General features: G+C 39.7%; 1 protein-coding gene and 1 pseudogene across 1 annotated transcript; one reads left to right on the forward strand and one right to left on the reverse strand.

The window, feature by feature from the left end:
- Positions 1 to 3,193: 3,193 nt before the first annotated feature.
- Positions 3,194 to 9,460, forward strand: LOC131739450 (leucine-rich repeat-containing protein 19-like; annotated as a pseudogene).
- A 3,901-nt stretch (positions 9,461 to 13,361) lies between these two features.
- On the reverse strand, positions 13,362 to 19,669 carry LOC117426268 (protein S100-B-like). The gene is made up of 3 exons (XM_034043682.1): positions 19,523 to 19,669; positions 18,536 to 18,694; positions 13,362 to 14,671 (listed from the first exon to the last, which is right to left on the reverse strand). Exons 2-3 carry the CDS (start codon positions 18,671 to 18,673, stop codon positions 14,522 to 14,524), a joined length of 288 nt encoding a protein of 95 aa, XP_033899573.1. The 5' UTR covers positions 18,674 to 18,694; positions 19,523 to 19,669; the 3' UTR covers positions 13,362 to 14,521.
- Positions 19,670 to 20,067: the final 398 nt, after the last annotated feature.

Here is a 20,067-nt window from a genome sequence, read left to right on the forward strand (position 1 = left end):
GTAGAGCTATTGGGGACCAGTACCAGTAGAAACCAGTATAGCTACTGACCAGTACTAGTAGAGACCAGTAGAGGTACTAGGAGACCAGTAGAGACCAGTAGAGCTTCTGGGAGACCAGTATCAATAGAGACCAGTAGAGGTACTAGGAGACCAGTAGAGCTACTGGGAGATGAGTACAAGTATGAACCATTAGAGCTACTGGGAAACCTGTAGTACTGAATACCAGTAGAGATCCAGCAGCTTGTTTCCAACCTAAACCAGTAGACCAGTTCAGCTGTCCAAAAACCCATTTGAAACCGATTGCAGCTGGTCACCAGTAGAAACCAGTTGCCAATTTTCTACTGGAATTTCCACTAGGGAACTTTTTCTCTCAGTGGAAAGTTATACAGAAATAAAAAAATATTAAAAAAAAGTTTAAAGTCTTCTTTATTTACCACCACCAACAACACACTCATAGACCCATTTAATAATAGCAATAATACACTCCAGGGTCTGTGTGTTAGCATGAGATATCACCACTTCATGGCTGGTTGAAGGACGACTTTGTCTCGTGCTTCACAATGCAACCAAGGCATGGTGATATCTCATGATAACACACACCCTGTTGTGTATTATTGCTTTAAATAATAAAATCATACTTAGGAATTGCTATCTACTCAACACAGCAAACAAGTCTAGGAAATATCATTCCTCTCAGAACTGCAGCCCACTCAGAACGGACTCCAGCAATAAAACAACATATAACTAACAACTGGAGTAAATGAATGAATGAAAATGTGTATATGAACACTTTATTTTGCTTTTCCTTTACTTGTAGCCATCATTTGGGATACTGTGTTGTTTATGCTATGCAAAATGGATAAGACTCCCAATGCGCACAGCAGTCCTAGCAAGTGAAGGCACCACTGTATTCTGGACGCTGTAGTTTGTTCCCAGGAACATGTCATCCAGGCAAGTGAGATATCATTGGAAAGTCTTCCTAGCTCTTTCTGTTTTTGAGTTACAGGCACTTGACAATTGTAAGTCGCCCTGGATAAGGGTGTCTGCTAAGAAATAAATAATAAATAATACTAACTTGAACACACCTACCGATTTGCTGCTTGTCAGAGCACTGGAGCACTGAATGAGGGAGTAGTAGAAAGTGCACATAAGTGCATGCCTGACATCAATAGAAAGCGCAAAACCTGCTCTTTGAAGTGACGTTGAAACCGAAACGCTATCTGTTGAAGCGACCGAGTAATAGGCAACAAACAAAGCTAGCATTACGGTGCCTGAGATATTCACGTGAAGTCGGGCCTGCCAATACACTATGCCTGGGGTCCATATGGACCCCAAACCTAATATGGACCCCATAACTCTTTAACTGTAAAAGTTACAGGTAAAATGTTGAACACATTGGATAAAAAATAAAGGAATTATGGCCATATATATAAAAGGGAGCAAAAGCAACGCAAAAAAAAATGGATTAATTGAAAATGTAAAAACAAAAACAAAAAAAATTCAAATTATTAGTCCCAGGCACCCTATTCATGTGGCTCAAGATGGGGCTGTTCACTGGCTTGAATGGCAACCAACATAACCCTAAACAGCTCTGGTCTTGTGCATCTGATTCACAAATAAGAAAAAATATATATATTTCTTAGAAAATTGGTCCTTCGATGTCACCATTTATTTTGTAAAGATTTTGTGTGAAAATGTTTGTTTACTGCAGCAGCAACTTCCAAAACACTCGCATTCAAGGCGATTTCCTAATATGGTCATCTACCAGAAATACACAAGTAGAACCTCATTTTAAAGGTCTGAATCTCCTCTTTCCAAAATAAGCAGGGCTGTCTCTCACAGTGCCTGAGTAAAAAGAGTTAAAGGGCTAGGTCACCGGCAGGATATTTAACATTGGGCGGACCCTAAAAGGTTAAGCAAGTTTCATGACAATTGCATAATCCGTTCTCCAGCTTTATGGAAAAATGTGAAGTGTGACAAATATACAAATGAATTGACGATGTCATCACTAGTGTGGGATTTGTACTAAAAACCTTGATTTAAATTTCTAAATCTAAAAGATGGACAGAGGCTATGATCTACTGGAATTCTGACAAATACGTTTGTGACAGGGTGGCTTTTTAATTTATTTTTGTACAAGGTATTTTTGTTGACTCCAAGAACCTTTCCTACTTCCCTTCATGTATGAATGTGTGTGGGTTTGTGATATGCATGAGTAATGAATTCTGACATACCATTTCCCCCATTTTCCCCAAATCAGTGCAGTGTATCCCCATTCTTGGAGAACAACATAAGCAAAGAAAAATAGAATTAAAAAACCAAAGTTCGTATTATTTAGGGTTACCATATGGCTCCAGATTAACCGGACGCTTTGAGACAGACCGGGTTTTCAAAACCCCCCCCTAAATTGAAAGTAATTCACGTATAAATGAGCTCCACCTTTGCTGAGATTAATCCTGCTGTGGTGGAATTGCTTGGTCGCAGCAAACAATTCACACGGATCAGCTGCTTCTGATCAGATCTTAATGAACGAATAGCTAATCTATCAATAGAGCAGTGAGGTGATGATGCGATTGTATTTGCAGAATAATATGGGCGATTGAATTTTAACAAACAGAAAAAAATAGCGACTGGCTGCAATTCATTCTTGGTATAATACAATTATTTGACGCGCATGCGGGTATTTAAGCACCATTCTTAATTGTAGCTAAGGATGGTTCATTTACACCTTCATTTATTTCAATTTAGGGGCAAGTTTGAAATCCCGTTCTGTCTCACAGCGTCCGGTTAATCTGGAGCCACATGGTAACCCTAGTATTATTCATACCTGTGTGCAAAAATCCTTGTTGCTGGAAGTAGCTGATCAGCAGTGTCTAAAAGATGGCTGCCAGTGATACCTCAGCATATAAAGATGACTGATAGTGCCACATCAGCAGAAACAAAATGGTTGCTGACTTTAGAGGTTAAAGGTCATAGCTAATATTTAAAAGTGCACTTTTCTTTATGTTGTTGTCTTATATATGTGTATGGTTAACCTTACGTGTGTATATGGCCAAAATATTTTTTGATGATGCTAATGAAGCATTTTTGCATCTGGATTTATTTTTATTTTTTTTAAAAATGAGAGCTGTATCTTTAAATGAGAGTTGCCTTATGGGAAATTTATTCTATATATAAGGGCCTTGGAATGCTCAGGGTGGAGTGCTAACCTTGAAGGGGGATGCTGGAGAGACTCATGGCATATTTCTGTTGCTGCACAGTATATACTTATCTTCATTGGCTAATAATATAGTATAGTAATTTTTACAGCTTGAAATAAGCATATGGTTATGAAACATATGGTGGTATGGTGGATTTTTTTGTGTGTAAAATTACTGAAAATGTTGAAGTAATTTGGTGATATGTGGACAGTTTGATAATGTTGTGTAATGATTGTGTATCCAGGCGCTGTCAAACACGTCCTTGCACACAATGATTTGAACTTTTGCATTTCATATTTTACTACACCAAAAAGCTGAAAAAAGGCATAGCAATTTATGTATTTTTTTAAAGACTTTAAAAGAACCCTAAAGTTGCACAATATATACCACAGTATGAATTATTCTATTATTAATATCTATAATTTGCTCAAAACAATGTGGTGCAGCAGTATGTTAGAAAAATTGTATTGTGTAAAATAAATAAAGTACTTTCTTCAGCTGGTGTGAAACACAATTGGAGAATGATCGGTTATATTGCTTAAAATACAGCGGGACATACCAATTCTTCCCCGGGGCCCATGACGACTCTTGGCGGCCCTGGAGGCACCTTGAATAAGCAGCCGCAGAAATCTAAGGTAAAACAATCACAAGCTAAGTCCAGTAGGGAGATGTTTCAGCTAGTGCCTTCCTCAGTGTGTGAGATACTGTGAGAATCTTCTTGTGATCAGCTGGTCTTGCCACGCTGTAGGTAAATCAAACAGAACTTTAAAACACACCATCAGAATTCTCAGGTTATGTGTCACAAATGACCAAAGTATTAATTGTTTTATTCACTGGTGGTTTTATTGTATACAGTTTTAGTTGCACTATTCATTGTATTTTTTACACTCTATGTTTTATTTATTTTTATACCCAAAGGGAGACCCCAATAAGGAGTTTTATGTGCGTGTTTTATCCTTTTAATTATTTTATCATATAGCATGTATAAATACAGTTTGTGAAAGAGTGCATCTGATCTGTAGCAAGTACAGTGATGTTCTTTTTTTCATGTAAAATAAGAATATGCGTGTAGAAAATGTGTTTTTGCTTCATATTGCATGGCATAAATATTTCATTTGTTGAAGTTCATATGCAATAGGGGCACCATTAGACTGCCATTGCAATTGTGCTAATATTCCCAGTAGTTGTATCACCTAGTAGGGTTTTATTATGTGTGGCACAACTAAGTATATAGGCTCTGCCTATGTATATGTATTGGTGTTTGGTGATGGTTGGCAGGGATGGAGTTAATTCCTCCCTGCCAAAAACATGTGAGAATGTGGCTGGAGCCTTAATTGGAATGGTTTTGGAGCAACAGAACCTAGAACCACTCACCATAAAACACCATAAAATAGTGAGGGAAATACAAATAAGTCTGTTGTAGAATTTGGAAGGATTACCACCAAATTTGCATTGTAAATTTTTATAGAGATACTGTTGTTTGGTTCTAGTTTTGTAAAACGAATAGGAAGGAACACTTTGACATCCATTCCAGGGAGCCTGTGATGAAGGTGTCGCAGCGTGACACTGTAATCAGTAGCTGATGTTGTGACCACGCTGAGGGACAGCAGCAGCGGGATGGGTTTATCTTCCTGACCTCCTTAATGCTCACAGGCCTGGCCAGGTGGCACTGCACCTCTCCCAGCCTCCAGCTGTCTGAATTATTAACACATTCATTATTTCTCTCTCTTTCTCTCACATTTCAAGAGGTACCCTTCGTACAATAGCACTCCTCCTCAAACCCAGCCGCCAGCAGCCCTCTTTTTCCATCACTCGACACATCCTGTTGAAAGACGACAGAGCACAGTGGAGATTGCTGCTGTACTAAAAAGGTAAGGCTTGGTTCTAAGCTTGGATGCACTGTAACTAAGAAATGTTCTGATTTTAACATTGGTCCTGTACAAATCAAATATATTTAATGACATTTGACTGTATTGTCCTTGTTTTACTAATGTTTGACAGTTACCACAGGGAAATGTTTTTTTTTTAACCAGCGTGAGTAAGGAATGTTTGCAATAGCAATATGTATTATTGAACTGCTTCTTAAGTGTTTGTTCTCCTTCTGTACACTACTCTCCAACAAGGTTTGGAATAATTGAATAAATGCAGAATGGGACATTTCCTCTTTTTTCCTCAAAATTAGTTTCTTTTTTAAGACTTATACCTGTGTATATGTATGTATGTATGTATGTATGTATGTATGTATGTGAAAAGAGGACGGTTATCTATTTAGAGGTCATAAAATATCTGAATGGGATTAAATAGTACAGTTGCCCCATCTCCTGTTTTACTGTATTTACTAATCTGTTCTCATACTTGTTGTAGAGGAGAGAGAGAGTGAGAGAGAGTTATGAAGTCACCAAAAGGCTTCAACATTCACAGCGTTTTAAAAGTCACAGCAACTGCATACATGTTTCACCCTCTTTGGGACTCATCAGTGCAGTGTATACTAGTCAAAAGCTACCTTAACCTTAACTCGAAAGCTAGTTGTGTGTGTGTTTTTTATATATATATATATATATATATATATATATATATATATATATATATATATATATATATATATATATATATATATATATATTAGACATTACATATGTTATGAAAAAAGTTAATGAAACTGTTTATTTAATAAATCCAAAACAAATGCATAATGTTTTTTCCTAGGTGATTTTTTAAGAAATAATATATTGGAAATAAATTAGTACAAAAAAGGGACATTTAAAATATATTTATATATTTACCTTATATTAAAAATGTACAGTATTTACAAATAAAAAATATATATGGATCATATAGTTACACTATAATGTATTCTTTATCATATATTAATAATACATGGTTGTCGTATGGTATGTTTTTGAAAATGACTGTCACTCAGTCTTCTTGTCTTTAAAAGGCCCCACAGAAGACAAGGATGAAGTTCTATTTTTGGTTTCTCTTCCAACTTTGTGTCGCAAGCCCCACCTCTGTGCCTCAGCCTCCGTGCCTGAAAGGATGTGACTGCCGCAGCATGTTCAAATTCATCAACTGCTCAAGTTCTTCCTTCACCTTCATCCCAAACGCCACACCCTCGGACACAGAACACCTTGATTTATCCCGAAACAACCTGACAACTATTCCAGTCAGGGCCTTCTGGCCCCTCTGGAGGCTGAAGGTACTCCTAATGAATGACAACAACATCAACCACATGGCAGACTGAGCGTTCTCTTCCCTCCAGTGCATTCAAAAGCTGGATTTGAGCTGAAACAAGCTGGCTGCTCTTGGTAATAGATTTTCCATTGGTCTCAATTCTCTGAGGGAACTAGTGTTGTCAGAAAACAAACTGAAGGCCTTGCTTAGCAACAGCCTCCTACACCTAGAGAACCTGGAGATGCTCAATATCAGAGGCAACAGGATCAGCTTTATCGAGAATGGGGCTTTCCACAGCTCCGGAGGCTGACTCTACAGGACAACAACATGACCGCCCTTGCTGCCGAAGCTGGAGGTCCTAAACCTGCAGAGCAATCAGATCAACAGCACTGATATCGGGGTCTTCACCTCCTTGACCAGCTTGTCTTTACTCAACCTGGTCCACAACCATCTGGAGAACATCAAACTCAAGACGTTCCCCAGCATACAGACCTATGGGACTCATATTGTGCTGGCCAGTAATTGTTATTATTATTATTATTTATTTCTTAGCAGACGCCCTTATCCACTTACAAGATATCACATTATTTTTTATATACAATTACCCATTTATACAGTTGGGTTTTTACTGGAGCAATCTAGGTAAAGTACCTTGCTCGAGGGTACAGCAGCAGTGTCCCCCACTAGGGATTGAACCCACAACCCTCCGGTCAAGAGTCCAGAGCTCTAACCACTACTCCACACTGCTGCCCAGTAATCCCTGGCATTGTGACTGTGACCTCCAGAGGGTCTTCAGAAAGCTCCAGAGTGTCCAGCGGCTCATTCTGGATGACTATTTCAACATGACGTGCACAGAGCCTCCTCAGCTGAATGGCTACAAGCTGGATGACGTGGATAATAGGCTGTGCATCGGAGAGACCGTGGCGGTGCTGATCATCACTTTCACTGTCATTGTGACTGTAGTGGCTGCCATTGTCATGGCGGAGAGGAACAGGAAGAAAAGCACTGGCAAGCACTGGAGTGAGGAGAATGACATGCCTTACAGCTCCCAGGACTAGGAGCAGACAGACCAGAAATGGACAGATACAATTTCTTTGTATTTAATGGTGATTATATCCCTGTCTGAAATTAATCTTCATGCCTTTAAACACGATAGACAGCCAGCTCTCTGGGGATCTGCATTCTTGTCCCACAACCCCTATTGCTATTCAAAAATAAAGGGATAATAGCATTTTGTGACTGTTGCAGTCGATTTTTGAACAAGGGAGTTCAATTATTAACAAGGAACACGCCCAAGCAATGACATTACACTATTATACTATACTACTAAGTTATTTATATTTTTACCTTTGTCTGAAATAATCATTGTAGTTCACGGAGTGGATTTTTTAAGAGCAGGGATCAATCATCATTAGAAGTGTTTCATCAGCAAGCAAAAACAGGTGTCATTAATTAGTGTCATTTCAGCTGTGCTATATTTACCATTCCATTATTGAGTAATAACAGAATGGTTGGCTGCCCTCCATAGAAAACAATGGGAGAACAGTAGTATAATCTACAATGTTCTATAGTGTTCAATGTACTCCAAATTGTCATTAGCACATTTTATTTTCAGAAAGGAAAATCGCATCCAATATAGTTACTCAACCAGAAGTAAAAAACAATGGCATTTAATTTTGACATTTGACATTTAATTTTGAGACTTGCAAGTAGTCTTATGTTATATAGTCTTAAGTAGTCTTATGGGCAGCAGTGTGGAGTAGTAGTTAGGGCTCTGGACTGGGTTGTGGGTTCAATCCCCAGTGGGGGACACTGCTGTTGTACCCTTGAGCAAGGTACTTTACCTAGATTGCTCCAGTAATAACCCAACTGTATAAATGGGTAATTGTATGTAAAAATAATGTGATATGTGAAATAATGTATAATGTGATATGTTGTAACAATTGTAAGTCGCCCTGGATAAGGGCGTCTGCTAAGAAATAAATAAATAATAATAATGTTGTTTTTTTATTATTATTTTTTTATTATTCATTTTAAATAATTAATTGGTGTTACAAATCCTTCAAAAAAATATCCGCTAATGATAATTTGGAGTAAATGGCTTTGAGAATATAGTCCAATGTGTTGTAATTCTTTATTGACTAATTTGGTATGGGTATGAAATATCACAGATATCTTAACTAATGTTTTCTGCTTGTTGTTTACATTCACTCTCTGAATCATTTTCGGTTTCAGTAATCACATCGTGGTGGCTGTGAAGTTTATAGCGCCTCTAAGGGTGCAGTATGGCTCTCAAACATCTCCAGTACAACTGGTGCATCAGAGTGTTGCCATTAGCTCTGTCACCAGCGGTATTTCTTATTAATGCTACATTTTCTAAAGTGTGAACTTAAGCCCTATTGACAAAGCTTCAACTTGTGAGGTGTTTGAAGAATGTTTTATAAAGCATGTTTGATGTTTCTGAAACTGCTCTCTTGCTTCTTTAACAACACCCACACAGTCCCATGAATATCAAACTGTATTTTTTTTATATAAAACAGACTCTGAAAAACCAACCAACCTTCTTTACCAAACAATTCATACAAAACAGAGAAACAAGTGTGAACATGCTAAACCTTTAATTATATAACCATGCCTATGTGTTGGGTTCAAGTTTTGGAAAATGAGATTTAGCGCTGAAGTACCCTGTCCACACATCCGCCATCTTTATCGAATTACTTACAGGGCCTAAATACAGTACATACACCAAAACCATAAATAAGTATTTTAACAGTAAGACTTAAAAAACACTTTGAGAATAAGTAGGCAATCTTGCTTGTCTCTATTTGCTTTGTTGACAGTTTCCTCCAAAACCATTCATACAGTTCAAACTTATTTAAAACATTAAAAAGCTTCAAATTCCCTTATTGCAAAAGTGTCGTTATGAAATGAAGAGCCGGCACCATTTAATTCATCACTATTTTGGTTAAAGTTTCCTTTTTTTGCTGTCAGTACACTGCTGTGCACTCTGTAACAGTAGATGGTGCTTGTACTACTAATGTAAAGAAACTCTAGCCTGATCTTGCCTCCAGACAAGCTAAAAGCAGATCAAAGCCAAAGTAGGGGCAGATTTAGAGAAATTATAAAAACTCAAAACTGGAGCAACAGAACACCAAACATCTCAGAATAATTGAAAACATTAGTGCAGAGGACTTGAGTCAAGCCACTTGATAATTGACTTCTGAAATTGTTGAATGTTGAATGTTGATGTATTGGTGACATGTGGTCTAGGACAGTTACACAAGGCAATTTCAAGAGAAAAAGAAGTCTCCATCTTGTGGCCATCAACAACATTTCTTAACCAGTGTAGTGAGACCCCCTGACATAGTGTTAGTATTGTAGATATGAACACAAACTCTATGCACTTTAACAATGTTGTACAATAAGATATTAGAGCTTATAAATTCAGTAAACAGCTGTAAAACTTCAAAGTATGCCATGATGTTGCCAATGCACCTTCTCCAGGGACACTGGCTTTAGTTTAATGTGGTATTGCATGGAACAATTCAGATGTCTTCCTAACTTGGAAGCATGACGGCGCTGTAACAAGAGAATTATGCGGTTATTGATTAAAGGAAAATTGTGAACAAATATTTTAAAAAGAAAAACAAAAGGGCATGTTGAAACAGCATGTGAAAGTTGATATGTAAACATATTTGGACATGTTTATATAATTTAGAGCTTGTTAATTAACCTACTGTGACTTCTAGCCTGAATTCAAACTTCAATATGAGGGGATGAGAGGAACAAAGTGCGTAATTCAAACCCACTTGGCTAGCACAAAGGAAAATCTTTTATTTAGAGTGCCTATGTTTTTTATCCTTTTTCCCCAATTTACAATGGCCAAGAAAATGAAAGATCAGTGGCGGAGTGCATGAATTACCCTTATAAAAGTTTACCCCATTAAATTTCCATGGTAATGTTAAAGTTATCCTATGCTTTTCCCATGATTATACTATTCATTTACCATAGTGTACCATGTTATTAAATATAATAATATGCATACCGCTCTGTGCTTTACCATGCTTTCACTATGCTTTACTACACCTTTACTATATTAATGCAGCGCTTGCTAGCAATGCAACTCTCCCTTTATTATCCAAAGTTGACTTAATCTTGGCCTTTGCCTCTCACCTCTCTCTCGATTTCCTTGCTCTCACTGAAACCTGGCACTCTCCTGATAACACTGTAACTCCTGCTTCCCTATCCTCTCTCTACATCCTGTCCTATACTCTGTGTCTCACTGGACGGGGAGGTTGAACTGGTCTTCTCCTCTCTCCCTCATTACTATTTTCTGTCCCCTCTGACTTCTCCTCACACTCTTTGAACACCTTTAAATTTCACGCTGTCCAACTAACCTCTCCCTGTCATCTCCTGCTAATTGTACTGTACCGTCCCCCTGGACCTCTCGCTCACTTTCCAAATGAACTCGACTATCTCCTCTCCTCCCTCCCCTCTCTGTCTACCCCAACTGTCCTGTTGGGTGATTTCAATATCCAACTCTCCAACCCCACCCACTCTGCCAGATTCCTTCCTCTCCTTCACTCCTTCAATTTCTCCGTCCATCCCCTCTTACCCACAAAGCTGGCTGTCAACTGGATCTCATCTTCTCCAGGGCCTGCTGCCCCTCCACCCTCTCTGTCACCCCTCTGGACCTCTCTGATCACTATTTCATATCTTTTTCACTGTCACCTCCCGCTGTAACCTCCACTCTCTCTCTCCCTCTGTCCTCTCGACTCCTTCTCCCAACTCTCTATAGACTCTGCTACTTCCACCCTCTTCTCCTCCCTCACCTCCTACCTCGACTCCCTCTGTCCCCTCACCTTTTGACCTGCCCGCCCCTCCCCTCCCCAACCCTGGCTCTCCTCTGTGCACCGCGCAGCAAGAACAGAACTGCGCTCTGCTGAAAAGAAATGGAAGAGAACCAAACTCCCTGCTTCCCTAGACCTCTACCGCTCCCTCCTCTCCTCCTTCTCCTCTACTCTCTCCTCTGCTAAGCACTCCTATTTCCAATCTATTATCCAATCCTCCACTAACAACCCCCGGAAATGATCCTCTACCTTCTCCTTCCTCCTCAATCCTCCCCCCCTCCCCTCCTCCCTCCTCTATCCTCTATCTCTTCTGATGACTTTGCCTATTTCTTCTCCTCTAAAATCTCTGATATCCGCAAACTCTTTAACACCTCTTCCTCCCCCCAACCCAACACCCTCTGTCTCCCTTACTAACTCACCCTCCTTCTCCTCCTTCTCTCCCCTCTCAGACTGACCTCTCCTCCCTCCTCCAGGGTCACAAACCCACCATGTGCGTCCTGGACCCCTTCCCCACTCACCTCTTTCAAGCTGCGGCTCCTGCTCTACTCACCTTCATCTCAACACCTCTCCTCTCTGGCCTCTTTCCCTCTGTCTTCAAACAAGCCTCTATCACCCCCCCTCCTCAAAAAATCTACACTCGACCCCACCTCCCTCCAGAACTACCGTCCTGTTTCCCTCTTACCCTTCCTCTCTACTCCACTGAATCTGCTCTCCTGTCTGTCACTGCCTTTCTCTCCTCTGTCCTAATTCTCCTTGACCTCTGCTGCCTTTGACACTGTTGATTACTCTATTCTCCTATCCTCTCTTGTTGACCTGGGTATCTCCAGCACTGCTCTGGCCTGGTTCTACCTCTCTGACCGCTGCATTTCATACGAAGAATCCAACTCTTCCTCACCAACTACTCCACGCAACTCCTCGTCCTGGTACTCTCCCGCTTAGACTACTGCAATGGAGTAGTGGTTAGGGCTCTGGACTCTTGACCAGAGGATTGTGGGTTCAATCCCCAGTGGGGGACACTGCTGTTGTACCCTTGAGCAAGGTACTTTACCTAGATTGCTCCAGTAAAAACCCAACTGTATAAATGGGTAATTGTATGTAGAAATAATGTGATATCTGTATAATGTGAAATAATGTATAATGTGATATCTTGTAACAATTGTAAGTCGCCCTGGATAAGGGCGTCTGCTAAGAAATAAATAATAATAATAATAATAATAATTCCCTCCTGGCCAGAATCCCACGCTACTCCACTGCTCCGCTCACTCCACTGCCTCCCGATCACCGCTCGCATCCAGTTCAAGACTCTTGCACCCAGTTACCTCCTGACCCTCATCTCTCCCTACACCCCCACTCGAACTCTCCACTCCGCCTGCACTAGAAGACTGGCTCCTTTACGCTCCCCTGCCTCCAGAGCCCGCTCCTTCTCCACCCTTGCCCCGCAGTGGTGGAATGACCTTCCTACGGGTGTCAGGACTGCCCAGTCCCTGACCACCTTCCAGTGCCTCCTCAAGACACACCTTCAGACAACACCTTTAAAACTCAACTCTTCCCTTCTGGACAATATAGCACTCTGCCTTTAATGCACTTTAACTTACACTCATCTGCTCCCTATTTTACTGTATTTAATCCTGCACTTAACCCAATCTGTAGTATTTTGTATTTCACCTGCACTCGTATCTAACCCTGATGTAACTATCAACATTGTTATCTACTCTTGAACTGCCCTGATTTCAAATCGTACTGTGTTTTGTATTTGCTCTTATTAGGACTGAAGTCATTGTATTTCATATCTTGCTCTTAATTGTACTGTAATTCTTGGTATGTACTGTTTGTATACAACTGTAAGTTGCCCTGGGTAAGGAGTCTGCTAAGAAATTAATAATAATAATAATAATAATAATAATAATAATAATAATCCACAGCTGAGATCGGCCACAGCCAGGACCTGAACCTGAATTCCTCTGATTTTATTAAAGGCTTATGAGATGCTTGCAAACACAATGTTATATTTGATGAATGCCCTTCTTTGTTTGATATTGTCATAGAACAGGGGAAAACAATCATACAGCAGTCTTGTAGTATGTGCTTAAATACTGGATATGATACATGGAAACAGACACATAGACACACCAGAAACCAGTTCTGTATTTGCACTGACCATTTTATTAATGATCTTAATACAAGCAGACAGTCTTCCAAAGCTTATCTGCTAGCTATGCTTTCCATTCCTAATCACATTAAAGGGACATACGTTTCAGCCAAATTCTAGCTTGAATTAAATTTGCTACAAAGTTATAATGTACCAGTAATATAAAATTAGGCATTTATGCATTGTCAGTAACACTGTTGTGACACTATCCTTGTGACAAGGATACATTGCAAGCTCAATTGTCATTCATTTCAGTCTTAAAACATTCAACAAGTGCTTGGCATAAGGTACCAAGGTTATCAGCACACACTCCTAATCTGTTTACATGACCTTGCCTGGCCAACACATCAACACTGGAAAATGCAATACGTTGCAAACCAAAGCCATGAGATGAAGGGCAAATAAAGTGTCTGCATATACAGAGGTGCTTGAAACATTCATAACATAGCAACAATCCACTAGTGTGTTAAACACAGAACAGGTGAGACTAATATAATACCAGATGCAATTTCTTCTTGTCTAATTAGACCAACATTTTGATAAGAAGTGTCTTATGCCATTGAACACAGCTGGCTTAACGGTGAAGGAAGGCAATGCAAATATAGAAACAGACTAAAAAAAGGTTCTATTTATCGGTAAAGGTGGCCAGCAACGTTAGAAAATAAACCGTCAGATTAATCTTGCTAATTCTACACGTGACTTAAACATAAGGCAAGGGAAAATAGCATTTTTAAACTTTCCCAACACCAACTCCAAAGCATTCTTAAATATCACCTATCATGTCAGCTATGTGTGATGGCCTGACTTCTCATATAAATGTTTCTTTTTTAGAATGGCTGCATTTCTTAGAGATGTAGAAAAATGTACAGTGCAATCCCTACATATTTTTTTTGCTTATTGACCGCAAACTGGAAAGATTTTAAGATATTATGGTGTACCACAGTTGCTGTAAACACCACAGAAATTAAAAACAACAATTTAAAACATAACAGCACCAGCCAGCCAAGGTTCAAACCAGGTCCAAAGGCATTACCATCTATTAAGCTTCATCAATAGGCTTGTATACAGGTTAAGGCAGGTGAAAGGGTTACAAGTCTGCAGTGCATTTTAACTAGAATGATTTATATATATATATATGGTGGGTGAGTTTGTTACTCATCTTCGTGGTGTTCAAAGAACTCATGGCAGCCGATGGTCACCATGGCGATGAAGGTCATGAACTCCTGAAAGTCACATTCCGAGTCAGCGTCAGTATCCAGGCTTTCCATTAAACTGTCCATCGTCGCCTGGTCTTTGATTTGCTGGAAGGAAACAGAATGGAGCTTTATTATACTGTATCCAGGTGAAGTGCTACACCTGCATCACACCTGTAGGGGGCAGATACCTTCAAATGAACAGGAAGTAATTTAGAAATATCTTAAAATAAACAGAGCTGTCTCAAAACAAATTACAGATGTCTCGAAAGGAATAGGATGTCATTTTGAGACCATAGGTGGCGCGTGAGTCTTTCGTTTGGGGAGGGTATTCCGCACTTTTCCCCCTGCATTTATTGAACCCACTCCATCTTGGTGAAGGAACTGGTGGAACCAGCAGCCATATTGCTAAAGGCCTTACAAAATGGGTTAATGGCTTAATTGTTTGGGTAATGAAGGACACCTGTGAGACATAGATAAAACAAGCAGATGGAAGAACCATGGGGGATTGGAGAACAAAGATAAGAGACCAAACCCTGAGGTAACAAAACTGAATGGATAGTTTGTTTCAGGGTAAGCAGAATTAGCCTGCCCCTGTTTAGTTTGGAGGAAAATAAGTGTTTAGTTTAGGTTTTGTTTTTCAAAAAAATAAATACAACCCACGGAGGGTAACTATACTACTGTTGTCGGTGTTATGTTATTTAAACATACAGTGTTTAAATAACATAACACAGCAGTGTGGAGTAGTGGTTAGGGCTCTGGACTCTTGACCGGAGGGTTGTGGGTTCAATCCCCAGTGGGGGACACTGCTGCTGTACCCTTGAGCAAGGTACTTTACCTAGATTGCTCCAGTAAAAACCCAACTGTATAAATGGGTAATTGTATGAAAAAATAATGTGATATCTGTATAATGTGAAATAATGTATAATGTGATATCTTGTAACAATTGTAAGTCGCCCTGGATAAGGGCGTCTGCTAAGAAATAAATAATAATAATAATAATACCTGGTAGTGGGTGGAAGACTATAAAATACAGTCATAGAGAGCAACCAGAAGCAAGAAATCATCACAATATAAAATTAAGACTTGCATTATTTTTTTTTATTACTCTGTTACTAGAGTCTGAATACTAAGGTTCATTCATTGTGTTGAGTTTGAAAAATAGTTGGACTGATGGACACAAATAAAAGCTGTAAACCAGATTCATTCCCCTGCATCTTTTTGAGAAATGTACTGTATAATAATTTATAGTACAAAACAGAAAAGTTCACATTCTGACCCGAACCCGAGCCGCAGGTACCCGACCCAATGTAGGACTTTAGTTTAGACAACAAATACAACATTATACATATTTCCATTACATCTTTGGTCTATGTCTTGCCCTTCGAGGTACCCCTGCCCAAAGTTTAGTTTGCTGATAGTGGAGAGGCTGACTGTAGGGAAGCGAAAAAACGGGTGAAGGCTGGGGAGGAGGAGGAGAACTCTGACGTACAGCAGGACGAATGGATTGAGGTAATATATAAAGCCGAGCCGTTAGCATGTTCTGATAATAAGGGAGCCTAATATGCTTGATGTTTACAATTTTAATCTAGCTTAAAAGTGAGCTTCCTGCCTGAACCTCTGCATGGCTATCTGCAAAAGGCCAGACTTAACAGAATTATATTTTAAAGGGAAAAAGTAAAATACAAAATACACAGATCTGTATTTATTTTGAAAATTGTAATAGTTTGTGTTTAAATAAGGTGGTGGATACCTCACATTTACTAGTTTGCTGTTGTTTTTTTTTTATTTTATACTCTGACTTAATGTAGTTTCGGGATGTAAAAAAAATATTTTGTACATTAGAAATTACCAGAAAAATTCTGCTACTTTCAAAAGTTTTGAAAAATTAAATAAATAAATAAATAAATAAATACAAGCATGTCTATTTTAAAAAAGTAATGTATAAGAGAGTTTAACTAATAAATACAATTAATAATAATAATAAAAAAAACGTTTATACAGAGAAGACAAAGTTAAAATTATAGCTTAATATTTCCCATGTGTTATTACAAATCTATACATTTTGTTTCCGACATTTCTATTTTCAATGTTTACATTCTGGCAACAATTTTTCACTTTCACAAGATGTCTACCTCAAGTACTGTTTCTAGTACATAGGTGGGGTCTCCCATAGGCCCTACATCACTGTGCAACCAATATACTGTAACAAAATGAATGGGATGCTGCGGACAATGGCACCCTGATCTGAAAACAACTTGATAGTGAGCAGGTCGGTCTGTTTTTATAGAGCAAGGTAGTTTCATTTACCGTGTATGTATTGAAGACATGGAATGAGTTTTGTTTGCCTGATTAATTTGTTGCAACTGAGGCCACACATGCTGTGTGTCTCTGCTCCTTTTCTGTACTCCAATGCTGCTTCTGAGCGACTCAACATATAACCAGATAAGTAGATCGTATTTAATTTGATAGTTAAATCGTTGTTGCTGGGGTAACTATCCCTGCCTTTAACAATTATTTTGTAAACTGTGCTGGGCTTTGTTGAATTGCGAGGTTGATTAGAATTTTGTGTTAAGTATACGGCTCTAGGCCTACAGGATAGTATAACTTGGCAAACAGTGTCTTACAACGCCAACCATTCTAAGCGCCAGCCGTCTAAGGGCCACACATGCAAGGACAGTCTGAGCTGTGGCAGTCTAAGGGCCACACGTCCAAGGACAGTCTCAGCTGTGGCAGTCTAAGGGCCACATGTCCAAGGACAGTCTGAGCTGTGGCAGTCTAAGGGCCACACGTCCAAGGACAGTCTGAGCTGTGGCAGTCTAAGGGCCACACGTCCAAGGACAGTCTGAGTTGTGGCAGTCTAAGGGCCACAAGTCCAAGGACAGTCTGAGCTGTGGCAGTCTAAGGGCCACATGTCCAAGGGCAGTCTGAGCTGTGGCAGTCTAAGGGCCACACGTCCAAGGACAGTCTGAGCTGTGGCAGTCTAAGGGCCACATGTCCAAGGGCAGTCTGAGCTGTGGCAGTCTAAGGGCCACATGTCCAAGAACAGTCTGAGCTGTGGCAGTCTAAGGGTCACACGTCCAAGAACAGTCTGAGCTGTGGCAGTCTAAGGGCCACACGTCCAAGGACAGACTGAGCTGTGGCAGTCTAAGGGCCATATGTCCAAGGGCAGTCTGAGCTGTGGCAGTCCGAGCGAGGAAAGGTATAGCAAGGACCTTTTTCAGATCTCTCCCAGTGGTTACTAGAGGCCTCATTCCAACTCTTAACATTGGCAGTATTTAAGTAACATTACAAAGGTGGTGTTTTAATTAGATGCTCTACTGTTGTGATTAGTACCAGGTGAGTGTGGTTAAATTGAATAGAGGTTGATTTGTAATTTGATTGGTTTACACACAGCTTTTATCCATCTAGTTAGTATAATAGACAGCTAGCCTAGCTGAACCTAGCAGCGCTCTGGAAGACACCAACTACTACACAGGTCTGTACCCCCCCCCCCTCCCCACCGCTTCTGCTCCCACTACTGTACTTATCTGTCTCACCTGTCTTGCAATGACCGTCTCTCACATCCCTGTTACTCTGTCCCAACTCCCGTCCTCTCTCTGCCACTGCTCCCCTAACCCCTCTAACCTCATACCTCTGCCTCTCCCCTCCTCCCACTCTCTCCCGTCCTCTCTCTGCCACTGCTCCCCTAACCACTCTAACCTCATACCTCTGCCTCTCCCCTCCTCCCACTCTCTCCTGTCCTCTCTCTGCCACTGCTCCCCTAACCCCTCTAACCTCATAATAATAATAATAATAATAATAATAATAATAATAATAATAATAATCAGTACAGTGATTGAATTCATAGAGTAATAGTAAAATAGAAAGAACAATAGTAACAGGCTATAATACATTAGCATACTAAACAGGAATGTTGAATCTTTGAATCCTCTTGGTGGTATTTAACATTTCTAACATGCAGTTACTCACCCCTAGAAAGCTTGCTAACTCGTTATTGATCAGATCCTTCAGTTCACTCTTCTTCAGCTTGTGCTTGTCTCCCTCCTTTCCCGAATACTTGTGAAACACATCTATGATGGCTGCCATGGAGTTCTCTAAGTCAGACATTTGCAACGCAGGGTCCCAAATCTGAAAGAACATCCACAACTGTTAAACACTCAACAGTGCTAAATTTTATGTGAAGCATTTGTCATTGAATTAATGAACTTGAAGATATTTTGAAGATATTGAGCAAGAATTGAAATCTAAAAATGTAAAGAATTGGAGTAAATAGCTTTGAGAATGTGCCTTTATGTCAGTAAGCGGCACTCCAGCAATGCAAAAGCAAACTCAAAAACATACATAGACTGGCTGATCTAGTCTGTGTTTGTCATTTGAAGCTCTTTAATGTATAAAACAGTCAGCTACACTTCAAAATACATGTACATTAATGACACTGTAATTACCATAATGCATTTTTATTTCTTCATTGTGAGGATAACCAAGTCATAAAACGATGGTACCCGTATAACAGTTTACAGCAGTAAACAGTGATAAAAGCATAGCAAAGTGTAAAAAGTGTAATTGTTAAAGGTGTATAAAGCATGAGAATGCTGAGTCACTGGGAACTAAACAAAAATACACGGTTAATCCCAGTCACACACAGTATAACTGCAAAAATAGTGTACAAATATACTATAGTAAACTTCATACATGAATGAACAACATGGATTAAGCATGTAGTTATTTCCCCAGTAAAGCAATTGCAAAGTTGTAAAATGTATCTATATTCTGAAGTGTGTCCACTCTAAAGAAAAAAACGATTGTGAATAGGGAACACGGTTTAAAAAATGAATACAATAATTAAGTCATTAAATAAAATACAAGACAGGCAAATCAGTATTTAACACTTCTAAAACTACAAAAAAACAAAAACAAATGAAAACCGTCAAAAAGTTTATGCCAGGTTCCTCTTACCTCGCTGTAGCTGGCTTTGAAGTCTGCAGGGAATGAAGCACATAGAGCTGCGCACTGCCTTTTTATAGCTGAGGGAGTGGAGAGGTCCCCTACTGACTGTGTTGCAGCCTCACTGCAGCTTGGCCTGGCCAATGAGAAGCTGGAGATGAGGAGAGCTCTTCATTCAGTCTGACCCGGTGGCAGTGATTTCATTCTGCTGGATGTCAGCACAGATTCAGCACTTCTTTAAAGAGAGTTTCCTCTTCTGAGCAGCTCTGTATTAAGCTGACTGGATACTGACTATGCCACTTGTGAAGTTAATATGGTGCATTTTATTAGTCTACAGCATTGAAGTCTGGTGCATACAATAGCTTTGGAGGTAGTTTGACACTGTGGCTAATATATTATATTATGCCACATTTCCATCCGTAGCGGAATTTCAATGGACACGTCACTTGGTGCCTTAACACAGGGGATCCCAAACCGGGAGTCCGAGAAATGATACTAAACAAACTGAAAGCAATAGTAATTCTACTGGTACAAATGAACAACCTCTCTCACTAAAG

This window comes from Acipenser ruthenus, chromosome 11 (assembly GCF_902713425.1).
Source record: "Acipenser ruthenus chromosome 11, fAciRut3.2 maternal haplotype, whole genome shotgun sequence".
Classification (NCBI taxonomy): domain Eukaryota; kingdom Metazoa; phylum Chordata; class Actinopteri; order Acipenseriformes; family Acipenseridae; genus Acipenser; species Acipenser ruthenus.